Genomic DNA, 18,376 nt, shown 5'->3' with positions numbered 1-18,376 from the left:
GGCCAAATTCACGTTTGCCTATCATTTGTCTCAAGGCCCTGACACACCAAGCCAACGGTCAAACGTCCATTGATGTAAGGCCATCGATTGGGTGTCCATGGCCCTCATCCCTGCGGTGTGTCTTGCAACATTCGGTGAGTGAGATCACTTTAATTGGCAGTTCAGCTCAGCGCACAAGAAAAACTGAAGTGAGGAAAGTAAACAAAAAGCTAAAGTCAAGAGGGAGTGAGACCAACACAAATTTGGGTCATTAAGCTTGTTAGCAAAAATGGTTCATGATGGTCTGTGATACTGTTCACTGGCTCACGGTAAATATGCTTTGTTCTTTCAACAATGGGATTGTTAATGTGCTAACTGGCTAACTAGCATCAAGATGGTCTTCCCATTTCCTTTTTTTTTAATGACGAATACAAACTACCACCATCTGCTAGTGTGGAGAGCTATTTTCTCTCTCACAAGTCTTTGCAGTGTGTTCATGTGCAACTTTTTTGGCCACGGTAGAGCAACAACGGCAACGCAGCAGAGGGCCTTTGTCACCGCTTGTTCTCTGAAGTTGGTTTGGTGTGCCTGGGCCTTTAAATATACATTATGAATGTAATGCCTGTTGTCTCTCAAATCTTTGTTGTTAGGTCATCCTGGACAGTCCCAACAAAGACAGACAGCTTGAAGCTGAAGGCAATAAAGGCAAGAGCATATTCAGTGTGAAGGATTGTCTTTTTAAGGTAATTCCTAACTCAATAATTTTATTTTCATAGCATTAGTAGAATTCCCCGTAAGGCAAGAAATCTATACCTTTAAGATTATATGATTCGTAATTTATGGGTTCAATCATGTAAATCCTCTGCTGTTCCTCACACTGTTTCCTCCATGTATCAAGGCCTCTGTGCAAACTAAAGCTCAGCAGGGTTGATTATATTATCATAAAATGATTATACCAAGAAGAAAAATGGGAGAACTATTAAGAAAATCCTGACCATCTAATAATCTTTCATTACTGAACATCCCCCAGAGCATTCAGCCCAGGCGTCCTGAACAGCTGTATGCGTGCATGTGTGTGTGTGTGTGTGTGTGTGTGTGTGTGTGTGTGTGTGTGTGTGTCTGATAAAGGCCTTGTTTCTGCTTGGGCGATCACATGGACGCCCGTGCCATTTGATTGAGGTATCACCCTGGAGACAGCCTCTGATGAAGGACCCCCACCCCCTCCCTCTGAGAGACGCTCACGCCCCAACAGACACTGACCACCGACCCAAACGTATGATTACTGTCTGCAGGCATACACCAATCCTAAACTTCAAACTGCACATTCAACAGCCACTCAACTGGGCATCAATAAATACAACTCTGATGAAGACACACTGGCGTCATGGTCGATCTCTTGTACTGCAGTGTACTCAAATCTCTGAGGTCTCTCCTGATACATCAAAACACCTCATTGCATAAAAACACACACAAGTACCTCAAATGTTCTAGTCTCGCCACCAGACAATCAGAGATCTCCGCCTTCTGATAGTCTGGGGACTTTCTAAAGTGTGTTTAACACACCAGCGAAAATGGCCCGCAACAAAGCAACACCTCTTGCATTTTTGAAAAGGACACGCCTTCTCGGAAATGTGCACTCCCCCTTTTCTCGTCCGCAAGGAAACAAACACACAGAGAACTTGAAAATGGATGCTGAGAGATTTAACTCCGTTTTATCAAACGTGTGCTCATCCGTAAAGAAAATATTTTTTCCAGCGGATGTCTTAGTTACAACATGATTGAGCTAACTGAGTAGTTTCACGTCGTATCTGACAAAGGGAGGCTTTTAACAGATGATGTCCTGATGTTAGCTTTGCTGCTAGTGTTAGCTGTCCCTGTCAGCTGCAGCCACTGATGCTTTCTAGACATCATGATTTCCCAAAACTGAATAAATACCACACATAGTAACACAAAACTGCTTTGCTAGCTCAATCATGTTGTAATTAAGATATCCGCTGGAAAAAGTATTTTTTTCACGGACCATTTAATGAGGTATTACCTATTACAGACACCGCTAATGACTAACAGGGCTAACAGCTAACGGTTAGCCCAGCTAAACGTGCACACAGAAATAGTAATGTTTGTTCAATCATTGTGTTTATAGACTTTACAAACATCGGATTAGTCTAAACGGTGATACAGTGATGTGAAAAATGTGATATACAGGTCATATATATATATACAGTACAGGCCAAAAGTTTGGACACACCTTCTCATTCAATGCGTTTTCTTTATTTTCATGACTATTTACATTGTAGATTCTCACTGAAGGCATCAAAACTATGAATGAACACATGTGGAGTTATGTACTTAACAAAAAAAGGTGAAATAATTGAAAACATGTTTTATATTCTAGTTTCTTCAAAATAGCCACCCTTTGCTCTGATTACTGCTTTGCACACTCTTGGCATTCTCTCCATGAGCTTCAAGAGGTAGTCACCTGAAATGGTTTTCCAACAGTCTTGAAGGAGTTCCCAGAGGTGTTTAGCACTTGTTGGCCCCTTTGCCTTCACTCTGCGGTCCAGCTCACCCCAAACCATCTCAATTGGGTTCAGGTCCAGTGACTGTGGAGGCCAGGTCATCTGCCGCAGCACTCCATCACTCTCCTTCTTGGTCAAATAGCCCTTACACAGCCTGGAGGTGTGTTTGGGGTCATTGTCCTGTTGAAAAATAAATGATCGTCCAACTAAACGCAAACCGGATGGGATGGCATGTCGCTGCAGGATGCTGTGGTAGCCATGCTGGTTCAGTGTGCCTTCAATTTTAATAAATCCCCAACAGTGTCACCAGCAAAACACCCCCACACCATCACACCTCCTCCTCCATGCTTCACAGTGGGAACCAGGCATGTGGAATCCATCCGTTCACCTTTTCTGCGTCTCACAAAGACACGGCGGTTGGAACCAAAGATCTCAAATTTGGACTCATCAGACCAAAGCACAGATTTCCACTGGTCTAATGTCCATTCCTTGTGTTTCTTGGCCCAAACAAATCTCTTCTGCTTGTTGCCTCTCCTTAGCAGTGGTTTCCTAGCAGCTATTTGACCATGAAGGCCTGATTCGCAGTCTCCTCTTAACAGTTGTTCTAGAGATGGGTCTGCTGCTAGAACTCTGTGTGGCATTCATCTGGTCTCTGATCTGAGCTGCTGTTAACTTGCGATTTCTGAGGCTGGTGACTCGGATGAACTTATCCTCAGAAGCAGAGGTGACTCTTGGTCTTCCTTTCCTGGGTCGGTCCTCATGTGTGCCAGTTTCGCTGTAGCGCTTGATGGTTTTTGCGACTCCACTTGGGGACACATTTAAAGTTTTTGCAATTTTCCGGACTGACTGACCTTCATTTCTTAAAGTAATGATGGCCACTCGTTTTTCTTTAGTTAGCTGATTGGTTCTTGCCATAATATGAATTTTAACAGTTGTCCAATAGGGCTGTCGGCTGTGTATTAACCTGACTTCTGCACAACACAACTGATGGTCCCAACCCCATTGATAAAGCAAGAAATTCCACTAATTAACCCTGATAAGGCACACCTGTGAAGTGGAAACCATTTCAGGTGACTACCTCTTGAAGCTCATGGAGAGAATGCCAAGAGTGTGCAAAGCAGTAATCAGAGCAAAGGGTGGCTATTTTGAAGAAACTAGAATATAAAACATGTTTTCAGTTATTTCACCTTTTTTTGTTAAGTACATAACTCCACATGTGTTCATTCATAGTTTTGATGCCTTCAGTGAGAATCTACAATGTAAATAGTCATGAAAATAAAGAAAACGCATTGAATGAGAAGGTGTGTCCAAACTTTTGGCCTGTACTGTATATAGCTAAAAGCTCTGCTGGTTTTCTACCCGGAAGTATTTGTAAACAACAAGGCGATTCCCTCTAACGTTATAGTCCGGCCAGACGGATGAGTCATGGCCTTGTAAAAGATTATGTTTGTTTCTTTTAGTTGGTGAGAATGTGTCGCCGCAAACGCAACAAACATCCACTAACTTTGACGGCGTTTTCTGCGAGCACGGCTGAGCCATTTTGTACTGCTACACGTGTTTCTAGTGGGACTATGTTTACAAGCACAAGAGTTCAGCGAGCCACCGAAGGACCGCCCTGCAGATTTACTATTGGTTCTGCAACGTAGGGAGTTTTTTTAAACTCTGAAATTGTATCCGCCCATCTAAACACAAAATCAGGGAGAAAGTCATCAGTCTTTAGTTAAGCAAAGCGTCTAAAGACTGACTTGTGAGTCTACAAATGTTCATGTAGGTGTTTCAGTTTGGGAAAAGAGAAATTAAGGTAAAGGAAAAGAAGAGAAGGGCACAGTAATTTAAATGACCTGTCCAATTCTTTTTTCCATTTATAAAGTTTTTTATATCATTACGTAGCTTCCCAGTAGTGTTCCTCGTGTATTCCAACCTGAACATTAAATTTTTGTCACAGTGTGCACCTATGACCTGCCATACATGCCGTCTTCTCAGCTCACTCGGTAGTTCTCAACTCACCCCCCCCCCTCCACCACGTCTGCCTGCCAGCCTATCACCTGTCCACACATTTCCCGCTCCTGTTTGTCAGCCATGCCCGCTCTCACCTGTGGATCATTACTTCCAGCCACTATAAAGACCCCAGCTTCACAGACCCTCATCTGCAGATTGTTCTTCACCATATCATGCAAGACTTTCCAGTGTTTATCCCTGGACTGCTTCCTCATTGCCAACCACACCTGCAGCTGACTCTCCTGCTTCGTCTGCTCCCCGGTAAACCACTCCGCCTTTTGTCCTCAACCAAGAGCAGAGAAGCTCTTGGAGCCTGTCGTCAGGGGGGTCAGAGAGTACAAATGACCCCGGCCCTTATGCCATTGCATCGGAAAGAAGTTATGCTAAATTCAGGCGATGTTTGATTTTTATGTTTGTTTAGTATTTTTCATTGGGCTACAGTAATTTCTTTTTCTTTTTCTGAACACTTGTGGAGGCGTCACTTTCAAAATGGCCTCTCATTGTAATCCTTTGCTGTCCCCCACCTGTGTTCGCTTATTAATCAAGATTTGGTGACACCCCCTACCAAGCTTATAAAAATGTTCTGCTTGACTCCTGTCCACCCTTTTGCACTCTGTGTAATGGAGGCAGCCATGTTTTGGAATGAAGCCTTTTTAACTTAAAGGGAAATTGTGGTTTATTTCAACCTGTCTCCTATCATCCTAAATTTGTTTCAAGTGACTAGTGACATAAAAATAATAGTTAGCATGTTAGCCGTTAGCCTAGATACAGCCGGGGCGCATAGTAGTGTCAGACCTGTTAAAACGTAAGTGAATGGGCATACCTTCAAGTGCAAAGTTAGTCCACTAAACAAGCTTTTTTTTCCACAAAGACCGCCTCATATCATTAGGATAAATGTCAGAGAACATACCGGTGTGCTGCCATGTTTGTTTACCATTTAGCTCTGCTTTCCAAAGCGCGGCCGATAAAGCATTATTAAAGCATAATTCAAATGCATCTGCTCCTGCTCCACGCACTAGTGCCTGAAGTTAATTATTTCTTCCCATATGTTGACCCTTTTCTTCAAGAGCACTTGTGTTGTTTCTTGAGTATCATATGATAAAGACGGTCCTGGAGCACACTGCTACGTCGTTCTTCACCTTATAGTTTGTTGAGATATTTCAGTCTGGACCAAAGTGGTGGAACGACTGACATTACACCACTAGTGTGACATGGCTAGCTGGCTAAAAAGCAGTAAGAAATAAAGGTAAAAAAGATAGAAGTAAAGAAAAATCATAGAAGACAAGGATAAAAATGAATGACAGAGACTGAGAGAGAGAAAAGGAGTGACTCACAGGAACAGAAGCAAATCTGACAACCTCGCTGTCATCGACGGAAAGGAGAAGAGTGGAGACAGCGACGACAGAGAAGAATGGGAGAAGAGGGACAATGGTGATGATAGTGGAAAACACAGACACAAGAAAACAGGACCAAAGGTTAAAAGTAATGGAGGCTTGCGAAGACACAGAATGACAGACAGATGAATAAATGATGACAGAAACAGCTGACCAGTCAGCTAATGGAAGGAAACTGAAGACCAGCGTGGCAGTGGGAGGACACAGTGGGATCTCTGGAGCCTAAAGGTCAAAGTCGCATTTTTAGATGACTGCCTCTCTGTCTGGCTGCTTTAGCGAGCTAATCAACTACAGTTACCTCTACCACTGTGTTAAAACAGCACCGGAGACACATCCGAGACTCACACAACACAACCAGCCATCAATAATTCAACATAACAACATCTTCAGTGCAGTTTCAGCTGCCTCTCTGTCTCCTTTCTTCTGTGTTTTGGCACTTTTTGACACCGAAGCTGGCAAAGAAGAATGACTTGTTTTTAACATTTTAAGCTATCAACCATCAAGCTCCACCAAGCTGTGCTCTCGCTACAATGACGGATGTCTTTAAGGAGAATGGATGTGGGTGTGGTTGTGAGTGCTTATGTGAGGTAATCGCGCGAGGAGGGGAGGATCCTCTGGCCAATCTGTTTCTTATCAATCCTGGATGGAAGGCTTGTTTCTGTAATTGATGTTATACGGTGCCTTCAAGTGGAGTGATCACAACATAAGTCCAATTGAGCGACACACAGATGTGATAGCTTAAAGGTCCAGTGTGAAGTAAGGGGCATCTATTGGCGGAAATGGTATAAAATACACTCATTGGCTACTTTATTAGGTACAACTGTTCAAACCTGCTTAAGTTCAAAACCGAGATCAGAATGGGGAACAAAGGTGATTTACATGACTTTGAACGTGGCATGCTTGAAGCAGATGGGCTACAGCAGCAGAAGACCACACCAGGTGCCACTCCTGTCAGCTAACAACAGGAAACTGAGGCTACAGTTCACACAGGCTCACCAAAACTGGACAATACAAGATTGGAAAAACGTTGCCTGGTCTGATGAGTCTGGATTTCTGCTGTGACATTCAGATGGTAGGGTCAGAATTTGGCTTCATGGATCCATCCTGCCTTGTATCAACAGTTCAGGCTGGTGGTGGTGGTGTAATGGTGAGGGGGATATTTTCGTGGAGCGTGCGCCGAGCGACTAGGCCAGTTTGGGACCAATTGACTGTATACATGCAGGAGTAATTCCACTCCTGATCGCATTATCTGGGTGTGTTAGTCCAACTTTGAGAAATTCAATTTAGTACAATTTTAGTCAGACTAACGTGTTACCATGTATTTTAAAAGTCTGGTTTTAGTTGGACTTACACGATAAATCGATTTTCTCTGATGTCATGTGAACATACTTAGTCATGTAGCAAGTGTTCTTAAAACATAAACCAGCAATCCACACATGTTGTGTACTTGACTTCTCATGGCGAACATACAGAGCAACCTCACAAGTTACATTTAAAGGCAGCATTGTGGTTTCCAACCAAACACATAAGAGTGAACACTTAGTGTGAGGTAAAGTGCAAAGTAAAGAGGAGCTCCTGATCGAGCAAAGCAGCCCTGTAAGATGCTGCAGGCTATTACCAAAATGTAAATTATCACAATATTAATATTCTATAATCTTGCAACCCCCTATTGTCTCTAATGTTCCTGTCTTTTGAACAAAAGTGCCAGCAGGACTGAACCGTTATATTCATAATTAAATTCAAAATTAGAGCATTCTGTGAAATTCAGAGATGCACAGAATTAATAGCCCAGTCACCAGAAGGTAATGTTGGTATTGTACATTTCTGCAAACCATCAATATGTTACAATCATACATTCATAACATATCAAATCAAGATTTCTAACGTGATGACATATATGAGCTGACATTGTTGTCGGTAGGGGGAAAGCCCTGTGAGATGGCTTTCATGAAGGCTATCGTACATGAAGCAGGTGCATTTGTGTGCGTGTGTGTTCAAGAGACTTGCTGCTTTTGCCATTTTTTTTTCTACAACATTACTGCGATAAAGCTCCCTGATCCGTCTCCTCTGGTGCAGCCCGGCCTGTGTCAGGGCCCTAAACTGTGTCAGTAATATTCCATTAAAGGTGATAATACAATCAGGACAGCGAGGCTTTCAGCAGATTATGGCGGCTGGAAGGAGAGCAACGACATGTGTTTGGGTGTGTTTACGGGTGCGGGTGGTTGTCACCTGTTCTATATGAGTCACATCTGTCAGTGAAGGAGATTGTAGTTGAATTTCAACACTGTAGGTATGGCTTTCTGAACAATACTTCTATACGTCAACGTATTAAATGAAGATGTGTGTCCTCAAGCACATAATTATCTTTAATTAAAGGTTTTATAGGATGGATAAATATGATTGGCGCAGGCTGACCAATCATAGCGTAGCACTGGGCCAGTTCAGAGACCAGTGTCCGACAACAACACAGCTGTGCTCCATTGACTCTAATGCAGTTGTTTCAGATTTCCTTCATTTTCAGGCTGGTGTTGTGGATTTGGAGCTAAATGTTGTGCCTGGAGCACGTTGTGTATTAACAATACAAAGCTCCCTCGCACACAGAGCTACTGTAGATACACAAGTACTGCAGGTTTTAAGTACGTAAGTGCACCGTGTTCCCCGTTTGGCTGCTTCACTGTTACTCTGGAATATCTGAAGCTTTAGATGGATAACCTTTTGACCTGTCCTCAATTCCAAAACAAACACATGAATGATTTATCCAAAGTAAACCAGATCAGAGTATACTGCTAAATTACAAACAGGGATAAAGGCTCAAGACTGAAGCAGCTGTTAATGTGTGTGTGTGTGTGTGTGTGTGTGTGTGTGTGTGTGTGTGTGTGTGTGAGAGTGTGTGTTTGTACGGTGCAAATCCTCTTTGAGACGCCAGTTTTGAGCAGTCTGCTAATTATCACATTCTCTCTGATCTTGGATTAAACTACAGTCACACACCCCCACCCCCAACAACACCCTGGCAACAAGACTCCACGGCAACAGTGTGGAAACAGAGCGCCATGGAAACAGCCTCTCTCCTCCACGCATTGGTGGATGATGGGAAATGGTGTTCAGGTGGAGAGGACTGTGGGATACACTGTACTGTATCATTATTTTCCTCTATTTACTATTTTTATTCTATTTATTTGTTTGTATTTATGTATTATATTTTGCAATTTACAATTACAATTTACTTTACTGTATACAAAGTGAAAAAATAAGTATGTTTGAGTGTGCAAAATGAAGCAATCTGGGGAAAAACATTAATATCCCAGTATGGTGATGGAGACTTGAGACATAATCAGTCTCTTACCAATCCAAGTTTACTTATACTGCAGATTTCACTTGTCTGAGTCCCATATAATTGATCTGAGAATACCTAATTTGGCAATATAAACTGGAAAAAAAAACCAAAAAATTAATCTGTTGGCTATTTCATAATACTTTACAGAGCAACTATTTTAATAATCATTTTTGTCATTTTTTTCTGACAAAAATCCCCCAAAATTCATTGCTTGGTTCATTTGTAAAATGTTAGGATTTTCTACTCTTGTGTTATGTATCATTTAAAGTAAATAAAAAAAGACATTTAAGACATTAAAAGACATTTTAAAATGTCCTCTTGGACTTAAGGAAATTGTGCTTGGCGTTTTGTTCTTTTTTTTTTTCAGTTTTCTAACATTATACAGACCAAACTATTAACTGAATCAATGATAAAGTAATCAGTATATTAATCAATAATAAGAAAAGTCATTAGCTGCAGCCCTGTGTAACCATTAGTTTAACCATTCAAACAGGCCTCAGTGCAGAAGCCTACGCAAGTCTGGAAATTCTAAAGGGGTGCTCAGTTCAAACATGAAGAAGATTTTTACAAAGTCAATGTAAAGATGCAACTAGATGTCGAAATGTTTCAGCTTAAATGAAACTTTTGCAGGACACTGTGTCACAACAGTTTAATAGTGTATCAAGCTGGGATTCTCCTGATGTTACTGAGAATCAGAAATGTTGGCCAAACGTATTGTCATCATCTGTGGGAACCCGAAGCAAAGGACAGAACAAAAAAGGACAGAGCTCGGCAAAAAGTGAGCAAAGCCATGGGACCACATGGAAAGTTGAAAATATGTATTTGTTACTTGATTCCAGATATCGGTTGTACTTTACTATTAACAGTATTGGGAAGGTTACTTTTGTAATAGATAACAGATTACTGGTTACCCTGTTAAAAATGTCATAAATAATGTAACTATTTCAATTGCTTCATCAAAGTAATGTAACTCATTATATGTGATTACTTTTTCACTGGGCTACTTTTTGAACAACATAAGTTGAAAATGTCCGACAAAATGTAAAGATAGGATAGTCACTCTAACCCCACCCTGTCAGAATCCGTGACCCAGCCCCTAAAGCCTAACCCTAGCCACAAAACAGCTCAGAAAAACTTTTAATGGAGTCTGGTCCTGGGACACAGAATTTCATGTTATAACTGCTATTCCTGCGTGGCGAAAAAACGCAAAGCAACAGATCTAATATTATATTCTACATATGTGCTTTTTTACGGAGAAGAATATATAACATTTTGACTGATAACTGTAACTGATCAATTACATTTATTTTGTAATTTAATAATATGTAACTAGTTACTCCCCAACACTGATGATGAACCAAGTTAGCACTAACGTTAGCATTAGCTGCCTTCCCAAGTTAGTTAGCACAAGCGTTGGCACAGCTGGCTTTCCCAGCATACTCGTCATTGGCCGAATTCTTGCAAGTAACACAAGAAAATTTGCGTTTTGTCTAAACACACCTTAAGAAATGATCCTTTAACTCACGAGTGAGCCTAGATAAGCATGGATGGATTACATAACTAGTCTACAGGGCACAGGCCCAGGGGCCCCTCTGGCCTTTACCAGCAAAATGTCAAACTGCAAAGAGATGCAAAATAGCTGCAAAGAGACACAATATGACAACAAAGAGACTCAAAACCACCTCAAAAAGACACAAAATGACCACAAAGAGACAAAAGTAGCACTGAGAAATGAGCAACAACTATAAAATCTGTGTGTTTTGCTCTTGTGTATTGAGGTGTATGGTGGTGGGGCCTTCTTCCTGTCTGTGCCCAAGGGCCCATTGTCTCCTAATCCGCCCATGTATAAAAGAAATTACATATCCTGCAATGTACCACAAAAGAAATACTCATCGTTACATTTATTGTTATCAAACTAATCCTCTGTAAATTTTCATAGTTATATCACCCAGTTCCACCACAGCCCTTTCAAGAGAAGAGAAGGATTCTGGGAGGAGTTGTTTTATTCACACACATTAAAAAAAGCTTTGATGCATTTTACTGAAGCAGATCTGTAGTCTCACACCTACACAGGCAGAACAAGCAGGAGAGTGAGACAAGAAGGAAGAAGGGGGAAGGAGAGACAGGGAAAGACAGAGCTGGAGAAATGCCAGGAAGAGGAGGGAGACTGGCAGAGAAGAGCCGAGAGTGTTTGGTCGACTGAGATGGAGAAGCACCAAGTGAGTGGCCGCGGGGAGAGAGACAGCATCAGAGGGAAGGGAAGAGAAGACAGAGAGAGAGAGAAGCAAAGCTGATGCAGCTCCTGAGCAGAACAAATGTGTTTGGAGCTGCTGAATATAGGTCACACATCTCCAGTGACTGTTCCCTTCCCTCCACTGAACCAGCTTCCTGCAGCATGCACTTCATATGAAATCCTGCATAATTTGGACCACAATCTATGGACTGCTAAATTTACCCCTAAGAGCTTTTGACGTCACAATGCATCACACAAAAGAAAGGGCTGATTTGTTCCAGCAATTAGACAACACCCTAACTTTCGAGCTTCAACATGGAAGCTGCTCTCTGCGTGGTTTTCATGTATGTTCCACAGCCTATACGCAAGCAGCCGCACAGAATGCATCCAGCTGATTAATATTTTACTGCTCTTTGCATGAAAAATCAACCTCACTGTGCGAAAGATTTTATTGCTCTATAATTATATTCAGCAGGGTATGTAGTGGCCACTCTACAAATTGCAATTGAGTAGTAAATAATTATTTACAGCCCATTCAGAGTGAGGCAGAAAAAGAAGGAGAGGACTGTGTACTGAGCGAAGACAGGACAGCAAGCGAGGCAGATATGATACAGCAACAGTGACAGCAGGCTTGAGATAATGTGTCAAAGCTGTTCTTTCCACCTTCACACCTGTCTATCTCCTGGTTATCGGCCCATGGCGGATGTGCAGCTGTAATACGGTCCAGACCTAACACACACACACACACACACACACACACACACACACCATGAAAACACAAAATGTCATCCATCTTGCTCAGACACACAAATACAGAAATGTAGGTCCTCCGTTACACTGTGTTACACAACTATGGACACAGAAGTACGTGAAATGGGCATGACCTCTTTACAATGCAGTACATAGGGTGCCAAAGTCACGCCCCTTCCGGTAGAGCTCATGAGACCTTAGATCGGAAAAAATATGAATGGCAGTGAATGGGGAGAGCAATATTATCTTTTGTTCCCGTTTGAGTTGCGACATCAAATCTAAATATGTTGTTAATGAATTTAAAACATACATTTTAAGGTCAAGAAAGTCATACTTTGTGGTAAAACTGTTGAGATATAAGCTTTTTAATTAGAAAGACTCAAGAGTACACAGGAGGAGGTCGCGTATGTGACGTCATAGCGTTCGCTCGCTTCCTGCAGCTTGGTCTCCCCGCTTAAATTCCACTGTTTTATGATTAATCGATTTATGATTGAAGATGTCTGTGTGTTTTGTGCCAGGTTGCAGTCACTCCAGGCTGCTGGAAGCAAGCGAAAGCTATGACGTCACATACGCGACCGCCTCCTGTGTAGTCTTTCTAATTACGTTTTTTCAAAAGCTTATATGTCAACAGTTTTACCACAAAGTATGACTTCCTTAACCTTAAAAGTTATGTTTTAAATTCATTAACGACATATTTGGATTTCATGTCACAACTCAAATAGGACCAAAAGATAATATTTCTCTCCTCATTCACTGCCCTTCATATTTTTTCCGATCTAAGGTCCCATGAGCTTCACTGGAAGGGGCGTGACTTCGGCACTCTATTGGCATGAAGTAGAGTGCCCCAGGGATGAGGTTTTTCTGTAGGCTGACGTGGAAGTTAGCATGTTAGCAACCACCTTTTTTTAGGACACATGAAAGCTTCAAAGTTCACAAGTAGGGTATTTACTTACGTATTTTATGTCTTAAAAAAAAACGGCAAAATCTCTCAAGCTTGTGTTAACCACAGACCTTATTTCAGGCATCAAAAAACTTCACTGACTTCAAGACATGGGAAGCGGGAGTAGGGATGAGCGAGTACACTATTATCGGTATCTGTGTCTGTATCTGTTCAACCAACTAAATTATCTGTATCTGTGCACTGAATGGTCAGAGTTTATGCCACAAGTAGGGTTGGGCCTAATTGGAAGTTATTATTTTAAGCCTGAAATTTATATGGATTGATCAGAAGTTGCAATATTTATTACCTATGAGAAAAGTCTTTACAGAACAGCCTCAGAATTGAGCTTCAGATCATTTTTATCACAAGAGTAACAGAATAAACACCACTATGCAAATGAGGATTTTCCTTTATCACAGATAATGACACATTTTACTCATATGATAATCGTACTCGTAAAAAGCACATTATGTCTATTCGGCTCAACCCTAACCAGGAGTGCTACAATGCTAACTCATTTCTGGGTTCAGGACTCATTCCTGGCACTCTGTATAAATGAAAAATAATGTCGATAAAACAATGCTAATGCAAAGTCATTATGAATGGTCGCAGTTTCGTTATGATCTTCTCAGCAGATGGAGTTTGCCCAGTTGTCTTATTGTAGATGTTTAAATTTGCATTTTCTCTGAGCACTTAAAGGACTTTTCTTCGATTGTCTTTTTTTATTCTATTCTAAGGTACTTTGACATAATAAAAATGCAGTACTGACTTTGGGCAATGCCCTGAATTTGATTCTGATTAGCTTATCAATAGGAAAAGTTAGCTAAGTTAAAAATAAAAAAGGTTTGATTGGAAATCTATACTATAACTAGTTCTTACATAAAGGGTTAGTTGTTACTAACGGCCTGGGTACCAGTACTCAATACCTTTAAGGTATCGACCAATGACCCAGTACCAAGTAGTAGCCAAACTTCTTCAGTCAAATTATACCTGCATCCAATCCTTTTTGTACCCAGATCTAGAAAAAATTACCACGTATTTGTATGATTTTGCTGGCAGCCAATCACTGCAAGTGCTCTTTAATTTAACACATGTGTGACTGGCCTATTTCCAAAGCAGCTACAAGACATAGTCTGTGGTGCAGTGAAGTCAAGTGCTGTGAATTTGAAGAATTTGTGCTGAGATTCCACCAAAACATTCCAAAGTATGGCAGTACTACAAGCCTGTGGTTTGGTGGCATTTTACACAACTGAATGTTTCCATTCACATGATGGGTATCGAATGAAGTGGACAAAAAGGTATCAAATGAAGTACTCTATTGGTATCAGTGTCAATTTAAGGGTATTTGTACTGGCACTGGTGCTGTGATTTGACTAAACGATACCCAGCCCTAGCTGTTACTGAATATTGACACCCAGTTACTGTCAGTTAACTATAGTGGCTTACTGAGCAGGCACAGTTTAATGGTTGGTACTAAAGTAATCAATTGGAGCTGAGTGCAGCTGTGATTTGCTTCAGTAGTGATTAGTTTGATTAACAACAAAGAAGGGATTACCCAAACTTTGTATTGTAGTACATGAAGATCACATTTTGGCCATGTTCAGGACATTTATGCCAAGATCACATCGAAACAATCTGCAGTATTCTAATGGCCCTTCAGTGCTTTCACTGTACTCTCTACTGTAGTATCCTCTAGCTTTTCTCATGTATGTTTTTCAGCTAAGCTAACCAGAAAAAGACTTATTCTTGTTTGTATTTAGATCCCATAATGTCACTGCAACTATCCCACTACTAACCAATCCAGTTTGAATATGAGGGGATTATACAGTAGTCTACTGCCACCTGACATTTCATGCTCGGCCGGTCAGCCAGCTATCATGTTTTCTGCCTGGCTTGAGAGAGGGAGGTCAGCTGTTCACTCTTCCTGGTTTAAGGGATAGAGAGACAAGTGGGGGGACGCATACGGGATATAAGATTGAGGGATGGAGTGATGAAGATAGAAGAGGAATGAAACTAAAGTGGATGTTGGGCAGACACCTCTCAAGAGGATTGATTACTCAGCGCCCCACTGCATGAAGTCATGTTTCTGGGTATCAGATATGCAGCTTATGCAGGACTGCAGGCCTGAACATCATAACTCAATAAGTCACTCCATTTTCAGGTCTCACATAGGCTCTCAGAGTCTGTGCTGCGTGGTGGGGCTGCAGGGTTTGTGATGTGCTGGTCTGGGAATCGATACTGTGATCAATATATTACAAACAGACTGATGGGAAATGGAGCAGGAGTGATGGTTGTTACACTTAGCTGTTGTGGTATGATCATCTAGATTATTGCCAGGATTCAATGGACAACCCAATCCCCAGGAAACATGTTGGCATTGCATGTTTCTGCAAACCATGGATATGTTGTATGCACAGGAATTTGTAGCAGATACACTGAAACTTTACATTTCAACAATTGGTGTGATTAAGTTAAGGCACAAAAACCAATTGATAATGGTTAGGAATAGATGGTGTTTTGGCTTAAAAAAAAACAGTTTTGGAGGCATAGTCCCCGCTAGAAAAGAGGCAATGATTCAGTAAAAAAACAACCACTTTTCTTGGCACTATCCCCAAAAACAGAGATGGGTTGCTACAAAACACCCTTGTTAAGTGCCTAAAAAGCCACTGACAAAATAGTGACAGGTCACTACAAAACACCCACTCTCAGTGCCAACAAAGCCACTGGTTAAACAGTGATGGGTCGCTACAAAACACCCAAGTTTAATTCCTAAAAAGTGACTGGTAAAACAGTGATGAGTTGCTTCAAAACACCCACATTTAGAGGTTAAAAAACCACTGGACAAACAGTGACATGTTGCCACAAAACACACGTTTAGGACCTAAAAAGTCACTTGGCAAACAATGACAGGTTGCTACAAAATTTAGTGCCTAAAAATCCGCTGGAAAAACAGTGACAGGTCACTACAAAACACCCATGTTTAGTGCCTAAAAAGCCGCTGAAAAACAGTGACAAATCACTAAAAACACCCATGCTGAGTGCCTAAAAAGTCACTGGACAAACAGTGACAGTTTGCTACAAAACATCCATATTTAGTGCCTAAACAGCTGCTGAATAAACAGTGACGGGTGGCTACAAAACACCCACGTTTAGTGCCTAAAAAACTGCTGAAAAAACAGTGATGGGTTGCTACAAAACACCACTGTGAAGTGGTTGATAAATCACTGGACAAACAGTGGTGGGTCGCTACAAAACACTCATATCTGGTGCCTAAAAAGCTGGAAACACAACAATGACTCACTAAATCACATCCGGTTTTGTTGTTTGTTGGTCTCAAACAAGGGTCTGCAGTGGTCTTCAACTTGGCAGCCGTCTCACCAAGGTGACACGCCACGCACCATCCCCTCCTCCTCCCAGTGACAAAGACAGGCCATATATTACATCACTTATGAAACATTAACATATCACGTGAACTGGGCAAATGTTACATATCTGTGGTTTCCAGAAATCTACAGTGCCAACATTTTTTTTCAGGTGACTGGGCTACAATTGATCACACCTCTAGTTTTCCCAGCAACAGCCAGAAAACGATGGGCCTCGGACACCACTGCTCACCATGGCCCTGGTACTCGCACAAACTTAATACCCGCACAACCACTCACACACACTAATAAATGGCATGACATCACTGCCAATGTGAGAGGCATTTAAACCCATATCAGATTAACTTAAGAGGGGGGAGGATAAGTAGCTTGGAGAGGACGGATATTGGCATCAAAGTCAGCGGACAAGACGGCGTTTTGTGAGATTGTGTGGTTACACGGGCCACTGAATGGTGTGTATGGACCAAAATGAAATGAAGGGAGGGGGGAGAGGTAAGAGCTTGCATCTCCTGAGGGGGGTGACAGTGTACAATGAAGACCCTACATGGAGGGAAGAAGGGATGGAGATATAGAGGAGGTGAATTGCTGGAACACTGTGGATCTGAATGGAAAACCCATCAGGTTTGGTTTTATGAGAATCAGATAAGGGTGCTGGAGGAGAAAAGGGAAGAGTTGTCTCCAGCAGGCAGTGGAGGAATGAAGGCTGAATTAATAAACTGATTTAACTAATATTCAATTAGATACCAGTTGTTAATCATTTGTCTCACCTAGGCTGCTCATCCACATACACACACATGCACACAAACGTCCCTCATCCCCCTCTTCCTCCTTCACCCCCTCCCCAGCTCCCGCAGCCGTGTACCGACCCATACCCACCCATGGATCCCAGCTCCATCCCTCTTAAAAAGCACAGACAGTGTCTCTTCACAGCAGCACGGTGTGGGAGGGTTGTTGCTGTAGGTCAACACGGTCTACCCTCCGTTAACAGATTGGCTTTAATCCGGGAGCAAGCCGTATGGATGCAAAAGCCCGTGTCAGCTCTCGTTTGGCCAATTTATCTGCGGCTCTGCTCTGAATTAATTCACCAAGCCGGCAGCCAGGCCCTGATGCTCTGCAGTGATCATAAAATAAACTGTGTGTTTATTCTCAATCGACACAGACATGCAGTTAAAGCACAGGCCAGGGTTTTGTTGGAAACGGTCGACGGATGCAAAAGCAACACCTGCCGTAACCAAACCCGATGAAAATCAAAAAGCATCTTGCAGCACAGGCCGTGCATCGGTGCAAATGTAGCCTGTATCACACCGCGACATGCTCAATCTGACATTAATGTTCATGTCGATAACAGTGACACACATTCTCCATAGCTTACCTCCGTGAAAAACGCCTCCATCCTCCCTACTCCTCCCAGACGACGCGCGCCCGGCCCCGCAGAGCGCAGACACCGGCTTCGGTCCCGTGTGCGCAAATCTCACCAACGGAAGGGTGAGCGTGCTTGTCAAGATGGGGGAAAGGTAGCGGTGTCTCCGTGCCGGTGTTTCCCATTCACAGAGCGTTTGTCTTCATCTCCGAAATGCTTCAATCGCCCAAACACACCTCAGCAGCAGTCCGGGCTCTATGCGCAAAAATCCACATGAGAAAAATCCAAGCAGGCTGTGATGAAAAATTAAAAATGTCCACGCCAGGGATCCGTCGGTGGAGCGCTAATTGAAGCGCCCCGGTTTTCCAGGCCTGCCTCGTTTCACTGTGACAGTGTATGTGCATGTGTATGTGTGTGTGGATGAGTGTGTGTGTATGTGTGTGTGTGAGAGAGAGAGGCTGTGAGTACAGTGCGTGGACCAGTCCG

At 42.3% G+C, this 18,376-nt stretch overlaps 1 protein-coding gene across 1 annotated transcript in view; it reads right to left on the bottom strand.

The window, feature by feature from the left end:
• myo10l1 (myosin X, like 1) overlaps window positions 1-18,376 on the bottom strand; it is a 78,709-nt gene extending 60,333 nt beyond the window's left edge. The window contains exon 1 of the mRNA XM_049597000.1: window positions 17,903-18,376. Within this exon, the coding sequence (XP_049452957.1) occupies window positions 17,903-17,923 (21 nt within the window). The 5' untranslated portion in view covers window positions 17,924-18,376. The remainder of the gene's footprint in view (window positions 1-17,902) is intronic.

The sequence above is a fragment of the Epinephelus fuscoguttatus genome, linkage group LG14 (genome assembly GCF_011397635.1).
Source record: "Epinephelus fuscoguttatus linkage group LG14, E.fuscoguttatus.final_Chr_v1".
In the NCBI taxonomy this organism is placed as follows: domain Eukaryota; kingdom Metazoa; phylum Chordata; class Actinopteri; order Perciformes; family Serranidae; genus Epinephelus; species Epinephelus fuscoguttatus.
Note: the sequence above shows the minus strand (reverse complement) of the source record. Positions and strands in the feature narration are given on the sequence as shown.